The following is a 24054-nucleotide window of genomic DNA, read 5'->3' on the forward strand; positions in this document are numbered from 1 at the left end:
TCCTCACACTAATTAAGATGTAAAGACAGGGAGTTCAAGTAATCTTGGCATTGCACCAAGGCTTGGAAACACACAGTCCTTGAGGCGCTTCACTGTGTGTACATATAGGTGTGCCTGTGTGTATCTGAATTATTTGAGAGCGTATCCCTGTGCTTGTGTCTGTGTGTAAAAATAGTTGTAGGAGTGCATGCATGTGCACCTCCTTCGTTCCTGGGGAACTTCTTCATTTTTATTTCTATAATTCTAACCTTTTAATGACAGTAATTCCTTTATTTAGCAACCGTGTGTCTACACTGTGTATCTGTGAAAGCATGTGCATTTGTCAGTGATTCACATAGAAACCCTCCCAAAACATGTTGGAATCTACAACTGTATGATGGAGTGACTGAGTGATTAGCAGAGGCGTGATTGCGTGCAACAACCTGAATGTGTCAATGAGCGCACACCATTAATTGAAGTTACTAGTCATTAAACCGAGGCACAGCAGTGAGGAAGCCTCTGCTACCATAGGAACAGAATTAAGCCGCTGTGTCTCTCTCAGTCTCTCTCCCTGACGCAGCTTTAATTTGCCCAGCTCTTCTGGTTCCAGGAAATACAATGACTAGCCTTCGCCTTTGTTGTCTAACAGGGATTTTGACTATGCCGAGACAAGGCTAGGGAGCAGGCGCGCACAGCCCAGACATGCTTTTGCAGCCGTTGTTTTCTCTTCTTTGTTCTCGATTTATTCTTTGTAATCTCTTCTTTCCTCTCCTTTCCCTGTGCCTGCTTCTCCCCCCTGTCCTCTCTCTGTCAAATGCACACAGTTCTCGTATTTATCCATTTTCTCTTCCTCCTGTCCCTTATTCCGTCCTCTCTTCTATGTCTCTCTGTCTTCTCCCCCAAGTCTTACGCAGTCTTATCAAGCGGCTTGCCAAATAATTAGACGGGGACATTTGTTTGAAAACACATTTACAGAAGGGTATTATCCTCTCTCACAGACATCATTTTAATCAGACATGACAACAGAATGTTTTTCAGGAGTTGGCAGATAGACACAAAGAGGAAGGCAGATAGGAAGAGAGAACTATAGAGAGGAGGACAACAGAATTTGGAACTAATTTAACTATTGTGATATTTGCTGGAATTCCTCAGTGCATGCCTGATATACCATATCTGTGCTGCCTCTATCTTCCACCCGCCAACAGCTGACAATTTCAATGGAGCATAACTGAATTTTACAGGTATAAAATAGTCAGCAGATGTTTCGAAGAAAACAACTTCTTACACTTTGTGGTAAGATATAAATCTGGATGACTGATTTCTTTTTTTTCTTTTTTTTGAAGAGAAGCCAACTTTATTTTCCAGAAACACATCTATTGGTAAGGAGCTTGCAACTACAACAATAAAATCCGGAGGAGACGGTGTCATCGGATGTCATGGCTGTCCACATGAAATCTGTTGCCAGCCACGGTGGCCATTAACACTGAAATGCACGTGTCTTAAGATTGACTCCCTCACTTCTTGAATGACAGAAATGTTCCCTATAAAATACTTTTTTACAGGGATAATCATTGATTTATACTTCAAATGAACCTTTTTTTCAGGACAGGTATGTAATTAAATCACATGAGTATAAAAATCAAATGCATGTTTTACAGGCTAGTTTAAAAGAAAAAAAATCACAGTTAATAGAAAATTACCAATGTACACTGAAGACGAGCAGAACCAGTGGAACTGTGAACTGCTGATGAATAAATGTTTAAGAGGTGATTAAGGTTTACGGTTCATCTGAAGCACTCTCTGGGTTATTGTGTGGTCCCGATATGAATCTATATTTCCTTATTCGTTAAACCTGCTGTGCTGAGAAATAATCAACCAGGTCCTTCACCTGCCAGACATGGCAACGATGTGTTCTACCGACAACCAAAGAGAGGACTCTGTCCTGCATCTGGATAAAAGTGTAGCAATTTCATGTTGTATGTTATGGTATCGTATGTCAGACAAACAACACGTCAGCATAGGCTTCACCTTTGAGCTCGGAGCAAAGCCTGTGGAGTTACTACGGTCTACAGTCCCTGGCTAAAAGCAAGGAAACCTTGAGGTTTGTGTCAATGTTGTTTTTGTGTGTGAGTCGATACAAGAAAAGACGAAAGAGAATCTGCAAGTGAGTGTAGATTTGCTGTGTTTATTGTACACCTACGCTCAACAGGCAATATGCATGACTAGAGGGGTAATATGTGTGTGTGTCAAAGTACAAATGTGATCAGTAGTTACATGTTAATATTTACTTTAACATCAGTATAATGTATTCCACTACACTTGTGGAAGTCAGCTTTTTATCTGCAGTTTCATTTCAAGCCAGCAGGGAGCGACCTTTTATTAGGGATTTTAGACTCTGTTCCGCTGAGCTCTGCGAGTTGCTCTAAGGAGGTTATTCAGCGGCTGATTCAGCAGGGTAAGACTCAGATGCACGGCTTACGTTTCTTTTTCCTGCTCTGATATGGGTTTGGCTCTCACATGCTGCAATTGTAGGAAACTGTGTGTCATTTCTATGTTATTATTTGGCTTAATGGAATTTTTTAGTGACTTGCTCCATCATTTACATTGAAATATGAGAAAAAAATATGTGATGTTAAATACTGTTAGGAATTATCTGAGCATAATTGCACAAAAGACCTAACGGTTTCTAAGATGGATGACTTTTTAGCTTTTGTTTCATAGATCCTGAGGCAGCCAATATTACAGCCAGACAGTGGAAAGTGCTGGAAAATGGAGGAAACGACTTCACTGGGGAGAGATAAGATAAGACCCCAAAAATATAGAGCTGGTCTAAAAACTTACTGTAGGTTGCATAACATACTGTTGATGTGGCATCCATGATGTACTCTGGACCTGTGGAGATGAAGAGAGGAGATGAGAAGATGCAGCAAAGGTAACGGTGCCGGCAATTAAATCAGACACAACGAAGGAAATATAAATAAATAAGAGAAAGTTCTTAAAGAAGGAGGGGACGGGGATGAGTAGGAGGATGCAAAAGGGAGGTCAGGGAGAGATGAGAGGAAGGGGAAGATCAAAAAAGATTGTTATAAGTGGTTAAAGAATTGAAAAAGAGAGAACACAAAAAAGGACAATTGGACGACGGCACGACAGGAAGGGAGCCAAAATGAGAAACCCAAAGAGAAGAGGAGAGAAAATGAATCATTAGCTCAAGTCTTTACAAGCCTATTTCAGAGCCTCAGTCCCTGCGGCAGTGTGTCCTAAAGAATATTACAGCCGTAACTGAGGGTCCACTATACAGTATGTTATGCTGTAATTATAAGAGGATATGAAGACCACAGAGAGCAATAGAGTCTAATAATTACTGCTTCACAGCGGAGGTTTCATCATCAAAGCCTGTCTTGGCCACAAATCACCACTTTCATCTCCTACTGCCCAACCCTTTCAAGTCAAACAAGTCCCCAAAGGCCCCTTTGTCACATGTAAAATATGACATGCATGCATATAGTAATTATATAAGTGCATGTGTATGTTTGCTTACCTGTGCCTGTCTATGGGGAGTTAACGTAATGCAAGGTACCGGTAGGTTAATTCCTTTTGGTGTTTTCCTCAAAAGGCAGAATGTGTCTCTGTGTGTAATTCTTCTCTGCCGAAGGTGTGTGTCTTTTGTCTTTCTCGTTTACAGCAGTGTTTCCTGCTAGAGAAAATCTGTGGGGGAAGGACTGGGTTTGTTTTAAAGTCTATGTGTTTGACAAACTGAGGATCAAGTACTGAGTCAATCTCTCGAAGAACTGCCGCTACATCGGCAACCAGCTTTGACATGAATTGGTATGGTTTGTGCGTGTGGAACAGAGAGGATGTGACACATGGGAACAGAAAGAGACAAAAGAAGGATTTGTGCCTAAGAATGAAAGATCGATGGGAGGAGTGCTGCAATATAAGCCTGTGTTTTATCATTGTTAAGCTAAGAACTGTCTTGAATGGGGAGAGATGATTTTATTTATGTGTTCGTCTTTCCTGAGAAAAGACAAGCTCCAGTGGCTTGACCTGTATGTCCAGGGACTACACACAGGGCAACAGTGGAACAAGTTATTAATACAAGCTTTTTTACATTTATTTTGAAACCAGAGACCAAGCTGTGCATGGGATCAACTGAAATTAATAATTACATATTCCAAAACCACTGATCCCAATTAAATGAGTTAACGTAATATGAGGCGGCACTTATATTTTTCTTTGTGCACTTTCAGATTTCCCGTGTATGTTGCACTCGGCACAAAGCCTCATTCGCTCCTAAGACAGAAATCTTTAGGGTCACAAATATATACTTAAACAGCTGGACCCTGTAATATTTAGTGAACACCACTTCCAGGAGAAAATACTGCATTTGTTGGAGACTATTTCAGCTGCGTTATAATGCTTGTTTGGTGTGCCAGTAAATATTAACGGCAGCAGGATGGTGTATGTGGATTTGGCTAAAAATAAACTACAGTACCCATGTTCATGGAATGCAACAGTGAGATTGCATATATTGATGATATATAGCAAATACACTGTTTCAGGCTCTGTCTACACAGACAATACAATTCATTGTTGGTTTTAGTCTTTTCATAGGATTGGTTTACATGAGGTAAATATTACTCATCCTTTACAACCACCGTTTTTTTTTTATGCATCTCTACAGAGCTGTTGACTGTTGACTATTGGAGCTGTGTCTGACTTTGAACATTGAATGCTCTGTTAAATCTGTTGGCTGGCCAGAAAGATTTAACCCTGAATTTGGAAAGAAATCATCATTTTAGCTAAAGAGTTATTAATCTAAACACACAACTTCAAGATCCCCTTATGTTGCTTATCTGGAGTCCTACCAGGATTTTGAAAGCGTGGGCTAACCCACCAAAACTTCAGAGAGGGTCCACACACCTGATATGTAGAGACGGGGGAAGCAGCGATGAAGGGTGTGATTGACGTCTGTGCAATCATCCGATTGGTGGAGATGCTGTACGGCGACGAGTAAAACCTACGACGCAAACAAGAAAAAGGTTACATTTTGATATTGCCGAACTTCCAAGCGGGGTAACGCTGAACCAAGAGCATGTTAACAGACGGTACAAAAATGCGATGTCAATCAAGAGGCTTCCTTGCACATGCAGCTCTTTTTAGCTCCTTCAGATGTAGCCACACGCAAAGCTGAAAATGAGCCTTTCGTACCTCCTTGTTTTCAACACAGAACACTTCAAGACACCGCTGACAAAATGGATTAGACATGATCAAGACTGTCATGGAAACAATACATTTTGCAGCTTCACTCTGTGCCACACCATCAAAGACGTCTTGGGATGAGACTTGACACTTACCGGAGCACACGTCATGTTACAAAGGAGTCTGCTCCACGACTATGCATGATAATGAATTATCACCTTAATGTGTGAGCGGGTGAAATATTTCAATATTGCCCTTTATGTTCCAACCTACGCATATTCCACTTCGTAGAGAAAGCTGCATCTGTAACATCTGCACTTTGTACTCTGTTTACGTCTCTCCCTTTGTTTGCCCTATCTCTTTTTTCCCCCCCCTTCGCCCCCTCAACCATGCAGCGGTAGAATGCTGTGGCTCGCAGTGCTTTATTTATCATTGTGTACCTAGAGAGGACATGTTTCATCCGCTAGGCCATGTTGCTGTGCCCGATCGATCCCAAAGTGTCCGTTGACTGAATAATGGAGAAAGGGAGGGGAGAAAGAGAGCGGCAGAGACAGAGAAGCCTCCCTTATCCGTCTCTAACAAAGCCACGAATGCATAAAAAGCTGATTTACCGCAGATCAAGCATTGCTTAATTGGGGGAGAAGAGTTTTGAAAAATAAACACACTGTTGGTTTACTAAGGTATTTCAAACTACTACTGCCAAATATGACATTAATTAACAATTGCTGTGTTTCATTCATAAAGATCTGTATCACACATAACCGAATATACAATATCCAATCTATTGCTAGAACAACCAGGCTCAGTAACCAGCCGGATTTGGGGAAATATAGATGAATTGGTGTGACTCCACTTTGACAAGAGCACACATCTCATTTCAAAGGGGAAATAGGTTGCAGAGGTGGTCACCAGCTCTGTTATTGCACTTTCTGTTTCACGTAACATTTGTTTGGTCAGTGAGAGCACGAGCAGTGTTGAACTCAGCTGCGAGATGCAAACCCTCAGGTATTTTTTAACTACTGCTGTCCTGGCCTTGTGGATGCAGTTGGTTTCCAACTGTCTGCGATAAGCTCCAGAGCATGATTGTGCTTTACACGGACATCCAGCCTCCCTGTTGGATTATTATGTTCTACTTGGTGCTTTGAAACCTACAAAATATAAAGTGTATTGCTTCAATGGTTACTCCACAACACGTCACTGATCCTTAGCTCCAGAAAGACTAATCTCATTAATTACAGCATTATATATATATATTTTATCTTGCCAAGGCTCAGCTCCATTAAAATAATACTAACACTAATAATAATCATCATAATAATAACTATAACGATAATCAGAATATTAATATTAATAATAATACGTTTGATTTTTTAATTTAACGGCGCCCTTTCGTGGCAATGAAGGTCACCTCACATCACACAAGATCAACAAAACATACAATACGCAACAGAGCATACAGCAGCTCAGCAATGAGTTAAAGTGAGTTGAAGATGCAGTTGCTACAGTGAAAGTGAAGTTTAAAGTTTAAAAAGATGGGTTTTAAGAGCAAATTTTAATTCTGCAATGGAGTCCAGTATGCAGATGTGAGTGGGAAGTGAGTCCAAAGTTTTGGTGCAGCATAGCTTCATATTACAAAAATACACAAAACTTAAACTTTATTAGAATCGTCATATACATTAATGTATGAGATTTAACTTTTGCATTTGACCCCCGAGCATATTGGGAGCAGTGGTCTATTGAGAAGCGCCCAGGGAGCATTTAGGGGTTCTGTGGTCAGGGACACATCGGCACAGGACACATGGCAGCCCAGGATCGAACCACCAACCTTGTGGTTGCCACCCCATGAGCCACCATCACCCCAACCATAGGCTGTATGTCTGCATGTATTGACATGTTTTGACCCATACGCTTGAAATTGAAAAGTTTGAACAGATATGTAGTGGATGGATCTAAGCTGGAAAACTGGAACATTGAACATGAACTTTGCTGATCATGTAGTGTGGATCCATCTTTCTGACTGTACAATTAATGTATGGCTTGCATTAGAGATACTATATTACTGTCACTGATGAATACAAATGAAACAACGCAGTCAGGTTATTCAATATGCTTCTCTGATTGTGTTTATTGTATTTTTCATTAGAGTGATGTGCATTGAGAGAGAGAAATAGTAAGTAGAGGACAGATCCAAGGTTATTGATGGAGGCTATTAGCCCTGAGCAGTACGTTGTCAATAGGGACTCCAGCACGGCTGTTTAAACAATACAATAAAACATGTAATTGCGAACAGCGAATTACTACGAGATTGAATTTAAAACCCCGCTGTGTATCCCTGGTGTGACCTATCCGCACTGTCAAGAGTTGGCCCTGAAAAATTAGCGAATGATTTAGTGCCGACCTCAGTGACTTTACAGCCGAGAAATGTGGAGGAGCATGCTAAAATATATATATATGTGTATCTGTGTGGGCAGGAGAAGCAGAGGCTAGAGAAGACAGATAGTAAGGCAGAGTGAGAGAGGTAAGAACAGGGGCAAGGAAAAGGAGAGAGAGAGAGAGGACGAAGAAACAAAAGGACAGCAAACAGACCATGCAGATAGGAGGCAGGAGATTAAGAAAAAAGCGAGCCAGAGAAAGTCTCCCTGATAAAAGAGAGGGCAGGCTATAAGCCAAAGCAGTCTGGTTGGTTAGGACACGTGTTTCCAATAACATCAGATTGGCATCAGACCCTAGAAACCAGCCGTCCTCAAGCTTTGAAAGACTCGCAAACCTGTAATTGATTCGTAGTTCCTACCCTTCCCCTCTCCTTGGGCTGACTTTATTTTTGCCTCTGCCCTCCTCTTGACCCCGCCCGGCCCTCCCTTTTTATTCAACCCCCTTCCCTCCCTGCCTTTTTAGCCTCTCTAATTAGCTGCATTAGCATTTCACAGTCATTTAGCGCTTCGCCGGAAGGAGCTCCGATGACCTCGGAAGAGAGGCCAAGGGGGGCTTAAACACGGCAAGTGTACAGATGCTCACGTGTGAGCATGCATTTACACAGGCACGAGCATGCGCACATAAACAAAGACACCAGAGGTGAGGTCAAGTAAATCATCCGCTTGGAAATAGAGAATAGGAATAAGAAGAAGAAAGGGACTTAGACAACAACACGCAGAAGAAGGGGAAGAGAGAGTCGTCGAAAACTATTGCAATACATTTTTGATGAGGTCAGACAAGCAAAAGATGGACTGGTTTAAAGGTTGTATGAAGAAGGTAAAGGGAATTAAAATGTGGAGAGCAGGAGGAGGAGAAGAGAAACGTAGAGCTGGAAGGGAAGCGTCTCCTGGGATCTCATCACCAGCAGCATTCCTAGCAGACAGGACCGATCTCCAATTTCCCCTGAAACACTGAGACACTCTCTGCATTCAGCCCGAGAGAACTGCAGATCGCCTCAGCTGACGAAAGTCTTACAACGGCACTGCAACACCGCCCAACTTCCCCGTCTGCAATCAAAACCTACAAGTCTGACAGCTTGTATGCATAGGTGCATAAATAAATACCCCATCTGCACCAAACAGATGTGAGAACAAGGGCAAGAGCGCGCAGCAGCGTAAGACAAAGAGCGTGTGTGTGTGAGTGGGTTAATGATCCGCGTGTCCTGTATCTGTTATATGGATATGTGTGCATGTTTGTGGACTGCTCATTTGCATGCAAGTGCTCCTGTGCATATTAGTGGCTGATGTGTGTTCATCTTTGCAGCTTTGCTGGTGTGGCAAGGTGGAAAGTTTGTGAAGGGCTCATAAACAGGTGCTTTACAAATATTTTCGCACGGGACGTGCATCAAGAGCAACATTCGCAGACATCTAAAGTTGTAGACAACGTTTGTAAATCTGAGAAGAAACTCATCCACCTACCCATTCTGCATCGCGGAGGGATCATACGTCAACGTCATACCACTCTGGAGAAAGAGATAAAAAGAGAAATATATACACCGAAAGGTTAAAATACTTCATATTCCTTTTAAATCATTTGTGTTTCTCTCTTATTACGATACTGCGGGGTAAATGATTGTTTGATGGTGTAAACTGACAGCAATATTGCCTCTGACGAATGGTCAAGCCAATGAAGGTAATGAATTGAGAGGGAGGGAGGCAGCAGAGAGGGAAAGTAGAATGATTTGTGATGTAAAATAAACAATTAACTCAAAAGCTTTGACTTATATTCACCAATATAAACAAGTGAGTGGGATACGAAGACCTGCTTAATAAAGAACAATTGACGATGTCCACAGTAGTACAAAACTCTCAAATGAGCCAGTTAAAACCACACATGTATAATAAAATCATTCTGCATGAATTGGTATGAGCTTGTGGACCACTTAAAACTGTAATGATAATGTTCAAAAATATCCACAGCTACAGTAAAATAACCAAAAAAGGGACATTAAGGGAGGATTTACAGCCCCTGGTTCAACACGCTCAGAATACATGGAATGATAAGAAATGTCTTGAATGGACTAACTTTCTACAAATGCCACAAACACCTCTTTCCAAACCAAATGTGGGAAAGAATGCTGTTCACTTCACTTGCATTTAACAACTTGAAGGGGTATTCAGAGGTGGAATATATATGCACACACAGTCAATACAAAAGGTTTGAAGTTATTCCCTATTTTCCATTTGAATAGCTTTGTGAATGCACAAAGGAGCAGAAATGAGACAATCTGGAGGAAAAAGAGAGTTACCTGGTTAGATTTGAAATCAGTCTGAGCTGTCACACACACACACACACACATCTGGCGCATGTTGTCACAGCAAACATCTGTACTGTCAGTCAAGTAACTGAACTAATCAGTCAAAACGAGCCCAAACTTTATTTCACTGACAACCGGCAACTCGCTCAAAAAAACTCACAGTTTGGGAGACAATTGTAAATAAGTCTAGGGAGCTGTTTTTAACATTCTGAACATGAATATAGCAGCAAACAACTATTTGCCATGTAAAGATATAGTGGAGAAATATCTATTCTATTGTCTGTGTGTGTTTTTTATCCGAGCTCCTCAATGTTTCGTTGATATATCCGGGCTGGGGGCGCATGCTTTGAGTGCATGTTAGTGCATGTTAGCGTGCCCAGCTGGTTAGCTCACGCCTGCCGCTCTGCACCGCTCTCATGTGGCGATTACAGCTGATACTGCCGTCCTGACCAACATCGTCGTCACAGAAGCAAAGCGCACACCCTCCGGTTGCCCCACAGGTAAACACTGTTAGCTCTGTCAGAACCTTTACCGTTGGCATTGTTTACACCGTTAAACTGTCGTTTTTTTGCTTATCATGACCATTTTTAAATATCGATCGACGACACATTGTTACACCTCCACTGCAGGAAGTGCTGGCCATGGAGCAACAAGCAGACGCCATTCTGTTATTGTCCTATAGCAATAGCCACCAGTCCCAGGGCTCACGTATTTCTACACTAAATATGAGTGAAAAGGTTCTTCTGCAGTATATCAGTATAGGAAGAAACTCAAAGCTACAAGAGTGTATTTTACTCGCTAAGTATTCTCTGTCCCTCCTCAACTCCATTAAATATCGCCAATTGTTTATCATTAAGTGACAGTTCAGTGACTCTCAGAATGTTTTTATCTGTTGCACTACCCTATCATGTGCAAATAAAAGAGACTGTGAACTTTCAAACAGATCTTCATCCACTTAGCTGCCTCTTGGCAATGTTGGAACAAACAGAAAGCATCAATAGTTGTTTTAATCCTCTAATCTTTCACTGTATCACTGCCCTCACCAGACAATTCATCTGCAGCCCAAGACAAGTCGTTGGGACTTGTTCTTTATTCCACACAAGTCTCTTCTCTCCAAATTGGCACATGAGTTAAAGGTTTGCCCCGATGCTGAACTCTGCTGCCATGTTGTTTTTTTCTCTAAAAGCAATGATTGGGGGAATAAAACTGCTCAAGCAATACAAATGAGTGCCAAAGATTGATGACATCAAATAGCAAAAATGAATCATTCCAAAGCCCAGGGTTCATTTTCATACCAACTCTTAAACAAAGGTAAAATCTACATTACACATACACAAGAATCCTGGTGTTCACCTTCAGATCAATTTGTATTCAACACTGGATCCCTTGAATTGTCTTTTTGAACAGGAGATTTCAGAGTAAGAGGAGATCAGCTCTATGAAGCATCTTGATGCACCATGTCCTCCAAGTTTCCTTCATCTAACAGCAAAGACTGGAAAAACATTTCTCACTGCTGCATTGTGCCAGCATTAGTGCATGAAAGTGCATGTTTAGAGATGTACCACTCATCTAACTCTCTGTGTGTGCAGTCACAATGTATCCTCCAGGATGGATTATTGAATGAACCTACCAGGAACAGGCCCAGGGGCCCAAAGAGTCAGGGGGCCCCTGGAACCCGAGCATCTGTTTGAAGTTATTGTAATATCTCTTGTTGGAAAGTCAATGAAACGACTACAAAGAGATGGAAAACAACTACAAAGAGATGTAAAACCTCTACAAAGACATCTAGAGACAACAAAGAGACACAACATTACTATAGAGACACAAAAACTTCAAAGAGACACAAAACCTCCTCAAAGAAAACTACACAGAACAACTACAAAGAGACATAAAGTGACTACAGAGAAACTTCTGTTGGAAAGTCAATGAAATGACTACTTAGAGATGCAAAACAATGACTAAGAGACATAAAATGACTAAAAGAGACACAAAACGACAACCAAGAGACACAAATACTCCACAAAGACTACTACAATGAAACAAAAAACAGCTACAAAGAGACAGAAAATGACAACAGAGACTTTTGTTGGAAAGTCAATCAAACGACTACAAAGAGTTTCCACAAAGCACAAATAAATTATCACAAAGATGATTACAGAGAGACACAAAATGTTTGTAGTATGTGTATCCTGTGTGTGTTTCTCTGCAGAAATATTATGTGTGAGTGATTGTATGTGTAGCACGTGCTCATGTCACAGTCCCAAGGTCAGACTCATCTAGGAGTGAGAGGTTCTGGGAGATTAGGGTCAGCTGACTGAGTGTGAGGACGCAGTGAGGCCCCTCAAAGCCCCTCCACGGCCAGATGCCTCTATTAGTCGGCCTGGACTCGGAGACCTGGCACAGACAAATCCATAAACCCCTGAAGAGATGCTTTTCCTCAGCGAGGCCAAGTGGGGCTTGTCAGGACTTGGTAACTGACAAATGAATCCCACTCAAAAGCACTGAGCATTTATTTTAAGACCAGCTGACAATTCACAAATGTTGACGGTGGCCAACAGGATCGCAAAAAAACAAAATAAAAAAAGGCACTGGAGCCTCTAATGTTAACTAAGCCCTGATGTTATTTGGCATTCTTTGCTTTCACAAAAACAACAACTGCAATCTGTGCCTGCTACACACATGAAGGCCATGCACATACTGTGGCATCCTGTTTTTGTTGCGGCGGCTCTTCTCTTAGCGCACAGTTGTTTCAGCCTGGTTCCATTTCGTTTCACTTCACCACTCTGCTCTTTCCCGACCTCCATGTAATGCGAATGTTGGGAAACTGTTCCAAACTGCACTTGGTGCGTGGGTGGCGACATTATTATTCACTTTCCCTTGTTCTGTAAATTAAAGCTCTGGCATCGACACTAACAACTTCTGAACTCCCTGCATTGTGCAACAGTCAATCTGCTTTCAATCCGCTGCACAAGGTTTCATTTTGTCTGAAGATGACAGACTGGAGGTGGGAGTTTCAACAAAAGAAAAAAACAACTTGCCATTTGGCTTTTTCTGAATCGTTGTACTTTAAATTTAACAACCTTTATACATGCCAGCTTTCATACTGTCAGCAGCATCTCTATTTTGGCCTACAGTATGTTATTGGAAATGAAAGCTGATAATGACCCCGTAGGGGGGCCTGTCAAGTTATTTAAACGTGGTTATAAAATGTGAATAAGAAACTGATGTCAAAGGGAACATCAGTCAGATATTCAAAGTTTATGAAAAAGACGACCTTTTAGACCTTCTGTAATGTTTCTGTGAAGCAGCTGTCGACGCTGAGCTGTTGAAATGCTGCAGTACAATCTGTTGTACTGTGTGTGTTATTTCATTCTCACCTCTCTGATTATTATGATAAGATCACTGTTGTGCTTTTGCTAGAAAGCTGAGAAGGGAAAGGTTTAGAAGAGGTTTGTGGATATACTATACTCGTAGTTTTGACTAAGTTAAAATAACAATTAACTTAATTGTTTCCTCTTAAAAACCCTCTAAGCAGACATGGTATACTCATTCTGACTGTGAGAAATGAGAGGCTACTGTAGATTTTCGAAAATGGCATAATTCAGCCTGAGTAAAAATCCTATGTTGCTTTCTTTTATTGTGGCAGAGGGTAAAAAGGATTATGTTGATGACAAACTGATTGAAAGACATGGTTATTGTGTTCAAATTTGCCTTTTCTACTCTGTTGAAGGGGATCTTTTACGATGGTTACTGTTGATGTTTGTTTGATGATTGAATACACTCACCTCTCCTTCCCGTGTCCACGGTCGGCCATTCTGGGGATACTTCACCTGGGTTTGCCTCTTCTTCTGGCCTCCGTCAGCAAACTTGCACAGCAAAGGCTCTGCAGGGGCTACAGAGTGAGTCAGACAGAGAGGGAGACAAGGACAAACACAGAGATGGATTAATCATCTTGATAGCGGGAAAAAGTGAAATTTCCTGCATTAGGTGAAGAGTAACATTTCAAAGATAAGATTTAAATACAGGGTGTTATGCTGTGGCTTGAACAAAAACACAACATAAATCAACTGGACCTGAAAACAGCCCCTTAGCTCTTACATTTATCTCTTCCACCCCTAATCCAAACATCAAAACAACAGCAGTTATCGCTCCATCTCTACAAGCCCTTTAACAACACTTCGACAAAAGCAGCCTTGACGTGGAAACAAAGCCACAGGCTGATTATCAAAGCATGGTGAGCGTGGTTCAAACGACAAACCAAACCAGCATACTTAAAACGCTAAATAACTCCACACAGCTTGACCTCGGGCCATAGACCGCAATTGCGATTGCTCCAAAGACAACATATCCCTTTTCTGGACCAGAGAAAGAAGAAAGTCTTGATTACAAATAGGATTAGCTGAGTGTGACCTCCCATACAAAAGTTCACCAAATTCTAACTTGAACCTGATAGGCAGCAGCCCCCAAAACCCTACAGGCCTCTGAAATAGCAGGAAGTGCCTGAATTGGTACAGGAGTATGCAAAAGAGGGAAAAAAGGCTTTGTTCTATATCAATTTAATATTAAAATCATATCTTTAGAATTTGTTAAAAAGCAAATAATGAATAATGGCTCTTTTTCTGGGAAACGCTTCAGCAACAGCATGACTCAACAAACACAATAAAAAGCACGATCTCAACATAAAGAAGACAACTAAGAGAAGACATTATGGTGGCTTTTAGTAGTCATGATAATCATACATATTGAATCCCCATGGATCAAAGTAAAGTTACTAAAATCTATAGGGAGCATTTATCTAATGTTGGGTTCAGTTTCCCTCCAAGGAAAGAACTACTAATCAATTAGATGATAATAAAACAAAGATTTCTAACTGGCGATCGCAGAAGATGCTTAGCAACCCTCAGCAAATCATAATAACAGTATGTTCAAATAAAAGTGAATTCAAATGCCATTAAGATGTTGACTTTATAAAGACCTACACTGCGATTGCAGCAGTGGAACGCTGTCAAACCAACAAGTGCTCTGTTCAAGCCCTGACTCAGTTTTATGAAGACAACCCTTGACCCTGAAATTAAATAAGCCACCTACTTGTATGCACTGCCTCTCACCTGTTACTTTAATATGTCCACCAAGGCATGTTTGAGTCACTGACTGCATCTTAAAAGATGCTATTAGCTGGCACTCGTGTCTCATTTAACTGGCAATGATTTCCAACTGCAGAGAAAGTCCAATCCTCATTACCGTGTGTAGCTTAGAAATAAATGAGTTCTTAGAAGACATGGAATTCTATGAACTAGCAAAGGTGATATCATCATACCGGTACTGATTTACACATTATGAAAGCAAAAAAAAAAAGAAACTAGGCAATTACCTCACCTACTTCAAGAAAAATGATTCTTCGTCTCAGTAAACTGAAAAAATGGGAAGCGGTGTTCTCAGCGGAGAAAAACATTCAGAGCTCAAGGTTGAGACGAGAGTTATTTGGAATGCCTGGGGCCTGAATTGGTACTCCTAAGGTAAGTAGACGGAGCAACACAGAGCTGCATGATTATACTGCATTTAGGAATACTTTGTCATTATACTGTTGTAACTTGATTTTTATATGAATAACAGGACACACGGCTGGGCCTCTGTTGTAGTCCCTCTCCTTCCCTATTCATCTTTCTCAATCACTCCCCTTCTCTCTCTTTTCTTTTAGCCCCTCTGCTCAATGCACTCATATACATTTGGTAAACAGTCCTGTGTGTGGGCGTATGTGTGATGTGTCCGTGTATCATTATGTCTCACCGCAAAACTCAGCGTAGTTTCCTCATGAAAAACAAGAGCTTGGCCCAGAAGGACATTTTTAAAATTGGCCAACAATTAAATGCGATGGATGTTTTTAAATCAAAATGGACAATAAAGCCAGAGGAGATACGGTGTGGTGAAAGACACATTGGTCACTTTCACAGAGGGAAGTTATTGAAGTGGCTAAGGCTATTAAAAAAATATGGCGGTACTGTCTATGGCCCAGCGTTATCAACTCACTTACTAAAGGTCTCTTTAACGCATTCCTGCTTGTGTTTCTATGGCATCAAAGTAACCGTGAAGATTGGCTAGATTAGTCCAATAATGCTCAGTTTCATCTATAACGTTGCTCCCAATCATTGACGATCGAGCACTTCCACAATTTATACTTCATGATAGCACCAATTTGAGTTTTAGCGCTCCAGTTTTTGGATTTGGGAGAATTTTGTTCTTCTTTACTATTATTTTTGGACTGTCTTAGATCATAGGAATGACACGTATCAATTTACAAAAAATGTGCATAGTTCCCCTTTAGAAACCATAGCACTTGTCGAGACAGAATTTTGTTATTCTTTGTTGTGCAACACTGATGTTTGCATAGCGGTAATGAAAGGATGCAAAAGAGAAATGCAGAGGTGGGAAAGAAGACTGAAAACTTCACAGCATCTGTTTCCAAAGCAGCAACAATCTGAACGCAAGTAACCGTGCTGAAACTATTGCTTCTTTTTTATTTACGTTCACTCAACCTTAATAGTTCCTCGTCACCTGAAAGTATTATCCCCAGAGCTGGGACTAAGGCCAGAAGAACTAAATTCAGACTTGATTTACTGGTCGAAATGTGAACTTGGGAGTTCCCTTGGTGACTATTAATGTTCATTCTTGAGACTTTAGCAAAACCTCTAGTGATACGTATGTAGAGCTTCCATGAGTTAGGCATAGGTTGAATCCATATTTGGTAATAATGGGCGAGATGAAAACAGGACTATTATTCAGACAAAATTTTCAAGAATTTCAAGTATTTTTAGAATAGGATTAGGTTCAGAATATGCTAAAAGATACATTTAAAAATGCTGTGGGCAGGATTTAATTGTCAGGTTTATAGGAAAAGGATAGAAAGTATTCATTCCCTCACAAGTTAGAAGTTAATTGATGTGTGTCTATTTGCGTGATGATTGCAACTTCTATGAGAATCTGTGTGTCACAAGGACACACACACTGCATGTTGTTTTCTGTTGCTGTTTTGTTTTACTGGCGTGACAGACAGAGAAAGACACATTGTCGACGTCTGACAACTTGTCAAGTTTACAGTCAGGACACTCTCTTCTTCCTCTTCTCTAAAGTCCCACACAACGATAGAAACAACTCCTGCTGATCTAAAACAAGTGTTCGTCCTCTGTATTTGCAAGAAAAAGGATACCCTCTATGTTTTGAATTGAATCTGTTATTTTGATGCACCAAGCATAATCACAGAGACAGCAAAAGGTTTGTGTTTTTGGACTTGGGTGACATGAAAAACTGGGGCCATTTAATGTTAGAATTAGTGATAAAAAAGTGCTAAGTAGTTGATCCTAAGAGAGCAAAATAATATAAAAATGTCAGTTCCCATGTTGGACAGTTGCTGCTAAATTGAATCCACTTCCTTAATGCCCCTCATATTGACGTCCAGTGAGAAAAGCATGCAACGTGATAACAGAGGGAAGTTTCTGTGGAGAGCAGACATAACAATGCACATACACAACAATGTTCCTGTTTTTGTATGAGCGCTCCAGACATTTAACGCTGGTCCAGTGTTTACGTGCACAAACACACCTACACACACACACACATATACATCATATACATATTTTTATAATATTTTGGTTGCTGTGGTGCATCTGGAGCTTGGATTTTCAGACACTGCTGCAGGTGGCCAATATTTAGTTGGGCAGGACATTTGGACAGGCCCATGAAGGGAAAATGTCGTCTTTCTTTTATTTTCTATAGATGCCACATTCTCGGTTACATGGAGTTTAATCCTATTATTATTTAAATCTGACAAATCTGTCAGATTATACTGTCATGGCATCTCACAATACCGTCATAATAGCATAAAATACAGAGACGAAGTGTTTAAGCTGTAGCTTAAGACAGCAAAATAATTGAAATCAAAGAATAACTTGTAGGATTAGCAAAACAATATGTTTGATGTGTGTATGTGTCCGTTTATGACTGTGTGCATGTGCTCCTATTTGAGAGAAAGGGAAGTCGATATAACTTAATGTCTTGCTAAAGAAGTAGTTTTTGCTATTGCCGTTGTTGATTTACATCTTCATCTGACATATTTTGTCAGTCATGCAAAAGTATAGGCCGCACAAATCAGTCGAGGCATTTTTCAGGTAAAGACACATCAAAAAACCTTTTATTCATGTGATATTGTGTATTTTTCTGAGGGAGAAAATAATTCACTTTATATTCATTCACAGGCACAGTGATAAATGCCATAAATACAGATGATGATAATGACAAAATTAGCTAATGTTATTTATTCCTATGAGTGAAACTTAGTCGCAACAACAACAACAGCAAAGCCTCCAGAGACAAGATTACCTGTCTGCTCAAACTGGTGCATCGAATTAATTATTCAGCTTGCTTTCACAGTTGCATTACTACAATCTGTTGCATTTCACAAGAGGGCTTTAAAGGGAAGAAGGACATTTTTAATTGTCAGTTTGACCCCTGCTGCTCACACTCTTGCGACTGTGTAACACAAAGTGATGAATTCATGATGAATTTGGGTACAGCTGTGTCTGCCCCCTAAAATGCGTCACTTTTGGGCATGTCAAGTTAATTAACATTGTCTGAACCAAATATATGGACATCTAAAGACTTCAGATCTGTAAATTCTTAGTAAACAGGACATGGAGTTGAAGAAATGAAATTCAGTCCAAATCGAATGAGCAAAAATGATTGCTACAGTCACGCATAAATCGATCTTTGTTGCCCCTCGCGCAACAATATCCCCTTCTTTCCCAGTATTTTTCTTCAGGTAAGGAGTTTGTGTGGGAAATCCAAACATCATTGCTTAGTTTGCAGAGTAAAACGCTGCACCGTGCAGACAACTGCTCAGGTTGGGCTGCTTACTGGATCTTCACCGTAACAGAAAGCACGCGCACATTGAAGAGAGAACGAGTCTTTTTTTTTGTTCTATTAAGTTTATACTGTTGTCACATTTGATCACAAACTATGGTTTGTTAATCATAAAGGTCTTTTTCTAATCTTTTTATTACCTAGGTGGGCAGAAATAAAGACATCTTTATTGATTTAGCGAGTAACAGCAGCAATTTACCACATGCACACCATGCTTTGTTGTTTCACATATTCTAGTCTGAAACCATAAAAGATCTATAAACATCATAACATATTGTTGATTGAGGCTATACATGTATTAATCTTTCAAAATATCAAACACTAACATAAAAATAATCTATTTAAATTGTATTTTTGCGATTGGTAAATCATCTATCTAAAAGTTTCAAACTGAATCTGAATTTCTTGCTTTTGCTTTGCTGTAAAATGGGCTTCTGAGGTTCATCGCTATGAAGAATGCGTGGACTAAAATATTGAAAGACCAAAAAGTACACCCACACATCGAGCTACTATGTGGTGTGTGTACTGTAGTTGTGTCACTGAGTGTGTATTTCCCTGTAGTCAACGCTACAAAACATTATAAGTCGTTGCCGAGAGCTGCAAACTTGACAAGGGCAAGTAACAGAAGTCAACAGACAAAATACTACGTGTGTTTGTCTGTAAAAGATTAACTGTTAACAAGATTAATTTGTTCTCATTAACCAAGTCTTGCAGTTGTTAATTTACTGGTTTAATGTATCCATCAAAGTGTCACAGCTTTGTGTTCAGATAGTGAATAGTTTCCCTCCAGTTTTTGTTTTTCTTTTGCTTCATTACGGTGGAAAAACACTGTGACATTCTGTCGCTGCAGAGACAGGCAATGCAAATAGGAAATAAAAGACGTGAAGACTGCAGGAGATGTCAATAAAATGACAGAGAGTTGGTTGTTTGCCTGTCAGAATGTGTGCGTGTACATGTGAATGCTGCAGGGTAAAAAAAAAAGAAGAAAAAATACTGCTTTACTGATTTGAAATGACTTTTCGATCTGTGGTGTTTTGTGTTTAACTGACAGGATGTGTACGTAGGTAGTGGGGCGGGTGGCTTGAACAGTGAAGAGTGGATCACATACTGTTACCACTCATTGGAGCTGTGGGATATTGCAAACCGGAGTAGGGCGACATAGAAAGTGTTAAAACCCCAGCAGAGCAAACACACATATCCATCTGTGTTCTGGCGAGAAGGACACAGGAAAAGAAATAGGTTGGAAAGAAAAATATGGGGGAGGATGAAACACACAGGTGTACCTGGTTAAGTGCCGGAGACACTTTAGATCTTAGCTTTGGTGTTCCTATGCAAGGCACTGCTCTGTAGGTAAGTAAAAAGCCTTACAGTTTTTGCTGTTGGAAGAGGGGGAATATCATATAAGTGGGTCCCAATCACTCAAATGGGAAAATACTCATTTAAAATGCAATCCAATCCATTATCGAGCAACATGGGAAACCATTCAGTTGGAAAATGGGATACAATCCCCAAATGTAACAAAAAAAAAAGGAATCCCTCAGCTGGGCTGAATGGGATGTCGTCTTTTTTTCCTTTTTCTTTAAGACACCCGGCATCACAGAGCTCAAAGCCTCGGGACAGAACAACATGCACTCTAGGGGGTTACTTGTTCAAGCATCACACATGAGAGGACAGCAACTAGTTGCCACAAAAATCAAGAAATGTGTATTAGAAAATGTTGAACTATATTGCTATCAGCAATTTGATGCTATTAAAAATGTAAGACATTGTGTCTACTGTAATAAACAAAAAAAAAGGTCTGTAAGCTGGGACAAAGCACTGAGATTCAGAAGGAAGGAATCAATGCGCTGACATATACATGTAATTTAATCACCAAAATGATGTTAAGATAGCACCACATGTCTTTGCAACTTGCAGAACTTGACAGCATTGATGTGACTTGGTCAGTGCTTCAACAGCATCACGTGTTAACACCTATAACTATGTTTGTGTCGTGAAAAAGTGGCTCCAAATAACACATGTAAGCCGACTCAGTCTGACCGTACAGTACTGCCTCGTCATTTCATCATCATTTTCTCAGCACAGCCTCGTTACATTTTTTCTTCCATTATCAGGAACATCAAATGAAATTCATTTCCCATTTATGAAAGTATTGAACCACGTCTGCAATGAATGGGGGCTTAATGCCACATGATCATACCAGACACATTTATTATTAAACCTACTGAAGGATAATGGGCCTTCTCTGAGATCTGGACTCTTTCCATTCTCGTCGTCCGTTTGTCTTACCATTAGGAAAGGGCAAGACAAAGAGAACTATTAAAACTACAACACTATATCAGATAGCGGGAGATAAAGAGAGACAGAATGATTAGAAACCAAGGTAAAAGAGATTAGATGAGTACCGTAGAGAGGTACATTTCCCTCTTTCTTTTCCTGAATCCTGCATACTTACTAATTATTTATATGTACTTTTGTAAAGCAATATCTGACCAAAAGATGTGTATTTGCTGTTTTTGTGATACAAAAAAGTGAACACAGCTCCGGATTTTATCCATGAATTTAAAGATTAAACTACAAAATTGTATTTGTATTATTGGCCAGCATGAGTATCAAATCAGGACATATTCATTATTGTTTTGGGGGGTTATTTTTGTATGGAAAAAAGGAAAAGAAAAAACAAGGAAGACGTATTCCTTGAAATGGAATATTCCAGTAATCTTATACAGATTTGATTCTCAGATCAAGTTATGAGCAAATAATGATGATGTATCAATAATAATGATAATAATAATAATATAAACTTGATCATTCTTGACCAGGCAGGTATTAATCCTGTTAGAGTAGATTTTAACTCGAGAAATAGAAATGAAGCCTGGTGATATTTTCCTCCCTCCCAGGTCCATGAACTCAAAAGAAATGCAGAATCATCGCTTCATGTTTTTGTCTTTGGGCGCACCTTTGAAGTCAACATTCACTTATTTCCGGTCTGATTCCCTTATTAGGTGCTGACTGCTTGAATCTGTCATCCAGACCAAAAAAGATTGATCAAATCAAGCTTGTAGAGGAAGGGACATGGTCGTGACTCTCTGCCTCACAGCATGGAGGCACAACATTATCACAGAGAAGACAGAAGGACAACGATAGAAATACACTCGCTGTTATCACCCAATTTACACATCAGATTGGAATGTCGAATTTGCAGAAGTACTCAAATCACTAAAAGTGATGAGACATCAGAAGCACTGAAAATGTCTCCAACACGTTTTATTTATGGAGAACAAAAGTTGTGGAGTCTTGTTAAACAATATGAAACTGTTCTAGATCTTCATATGTAACCAAACAATGAAGACTATGTTGCTCGACTAAATTCCAGCACTTATTTCTGTATCAATAAAAGGCAAGGAGCAGAGTTCTAATTCTAGTCCATGCCCAAGCTAGACACTCTATATCTATGGCAGGAGCCGCCAGGAGAAGGCAGAAAGCTGCAGATTGATGGACTAACGAGGGGCTGATGGAAGCGCTGGTCATGTGATCAATGTCGGCATTAATCTCACGGCTAGAGAGTAAAATATTACTGCTGCCTGTCAATGCATCAGCTGGGATGGACAGACTGCTGTATCGATCAGAAGAACAAACGGGCACACTTCACTCGATGATATGCACACCTGCTGTACATTAACACATCACACTGTATCAGAATAGCAGGTTCGGTAACAGTGATTCTGAGGTGTGTTTTCTTTTAAGACAAGTGTAAGGAATAAGTAGATCAAAAAAAACGCCCACATGTCACTTGTAACGGCCTTGGAAATGCCACAGACTCTCAGTGACACAGAAAACCAGTGACATAAATCAACAGCACATGGCTTTAGAGACACGGTTTCCCTCTGTGTATTTGATCAGTGTGTATTTGTGTGTGTTTTGTGGATCAGTATACAGACGGTCTGGTCTGAATCTGGTTGGCCAGTCTCCCAAATTCCCCGGTTTGTATGCTCGGGGCAATTGAACCGGTCAACATACGTTAACACACTGACTCCCACTGCCACGCACACATGCACAGACACAAAGGAGAAAATGGACACCTCTGGCAAAGACAAGCAATGCATCTCTTTCAATATAGAGGTCAGTGACTTGGTGGGTATAGAAAGAATGACTGTATCTATGTTTGTGTGTGCAACTCAAATTTTAAAGCTACTCTATTGATTTCTTTGGCCACTTGTTGGAAAATAAATCAGTTATGATGAACGTGTTAGGTAAGTCCAATGCTTAGTCTCCTTTTAGTTCTGTTTTGGCTTCCAATAACTGCTGACAAAAGAAAATATCAGAATGTCAAGTTGCTAAATGCTCCAATGTGACCAGTAGCTAGTCGCTAACGCTGTGTGTCTGCTGTTTGCTGCTAGGCCCGAGTTAGGGGCTGAAACAATGAGCTGAAGGATGATAAATTCACTGTGGGTTCGTCACTATGAGTGACCTCTCTCACACGAAACATAGTCACTTGATACACTATTAATATGTCAATATTGATTAGAGAGTTATTTCGGCGTACAGCAGTAGGCTACACACCAGTAGCTTTTAAAATATATATTGTGCTCTGTCACAGTAAGTACGTGATAATTCAATTACAAATTATTAACATAATAACCTATTTCTCTTAATGGATTTTGATCAAATGAATACTTTTGTAACAATAAGTTATTTGATAATAAATAATCAGCCCCACAACAGTTTTCTTTTAAGATTTGTCACAAAATCCAGCTTGTTGACCTGCACATTTGCACATGAAGCTCATGACTGTTTTGCTGATAGCCACGGTCTTTGCTTGCAGCAGCAGTTAAGATGCCGTGTTGTTCACACACACTGACAACCACACAGGCTGCAGAAATCAGGGTGGAAGGACACATCATTCACTTGCTACAAAATTACACAGCTATACCTCACAGTATATAGAGGTATGGCAGTGCGCTCGTGTGTGTGTGTGTGTGTTCGTTTGAGAAACCGAGTCGCCCACCTCACAAATCATACTGCCAGGGCATGGAGCGCGGCTCTCTCTGTCTGTCCTTCATTTCCATTTTCTGCAGCTCCCATCTCTCTATCTATATTTGATAGTTCTGTATCTCCATCTCTTCTCTCTCATTCTGTCACTCTCAGTTTGCTTCTCCCCACCTTAGCTTTCTCTTTTTTCTCCCACCTTGTCCTTGCTCTGTTACTTCCCTCATGTTTAGTCACCCCACATG

The 24054-nt window shown here is 40.3% G+C and overlaps 1 protein-coding gene across 2 annotated transcripts in view; it reads right to left on the reverse strand.

The window, feature by feature from the left end:
* The window catches only part of LOC306700085 (RNA-binding motif, single-stranded-interacting protein 3-like), a gene marked incomplete at its 3' end in the record, with an annotated part of 105702 nt that overhangs the window by 8026 nt on the left and 73622 nt on the right, over window positions 1–24054 (reverse strand). The window contains exons 7-10 of one of the 2 annotated variants that reach the window (XM_079164985.1): window positions 13687–13799; window positions 9069–9112; window positions 4900–4996; window positions 2821–2871 (exon numbers count right to left, since the gene is read on the reverse strand). In XM_079164985.1, the coding sequence (XP_079021111.1) occupies window positions 2821–2871; window positions 4900–4996; window positions 9069–9112; window positions 13687–13799 (305 nt within the window). The remainder of the gene's footprint in view (window positions 1–2820; window positions 2872–4899; window positions 4997–9068; window positions 9113–13686; window positions 13800–24054) is intronic. The other variant, XM_079164984.1, reaches the window with a different exon arrangement.

The sequence above is a fragment of the Pholis gunnellus genome (genome assembly GCF_910591455.1).
Source record: "Pholis gunnellus genome assembly, chromosome: 8".
In the NCBI taxonomy this organism is placed as follows: Eukaryota; Metazoa; Chordata; class Actinopteri; order Perciformes; family Pholidae; genus Pholis; species Pholis gunnellus.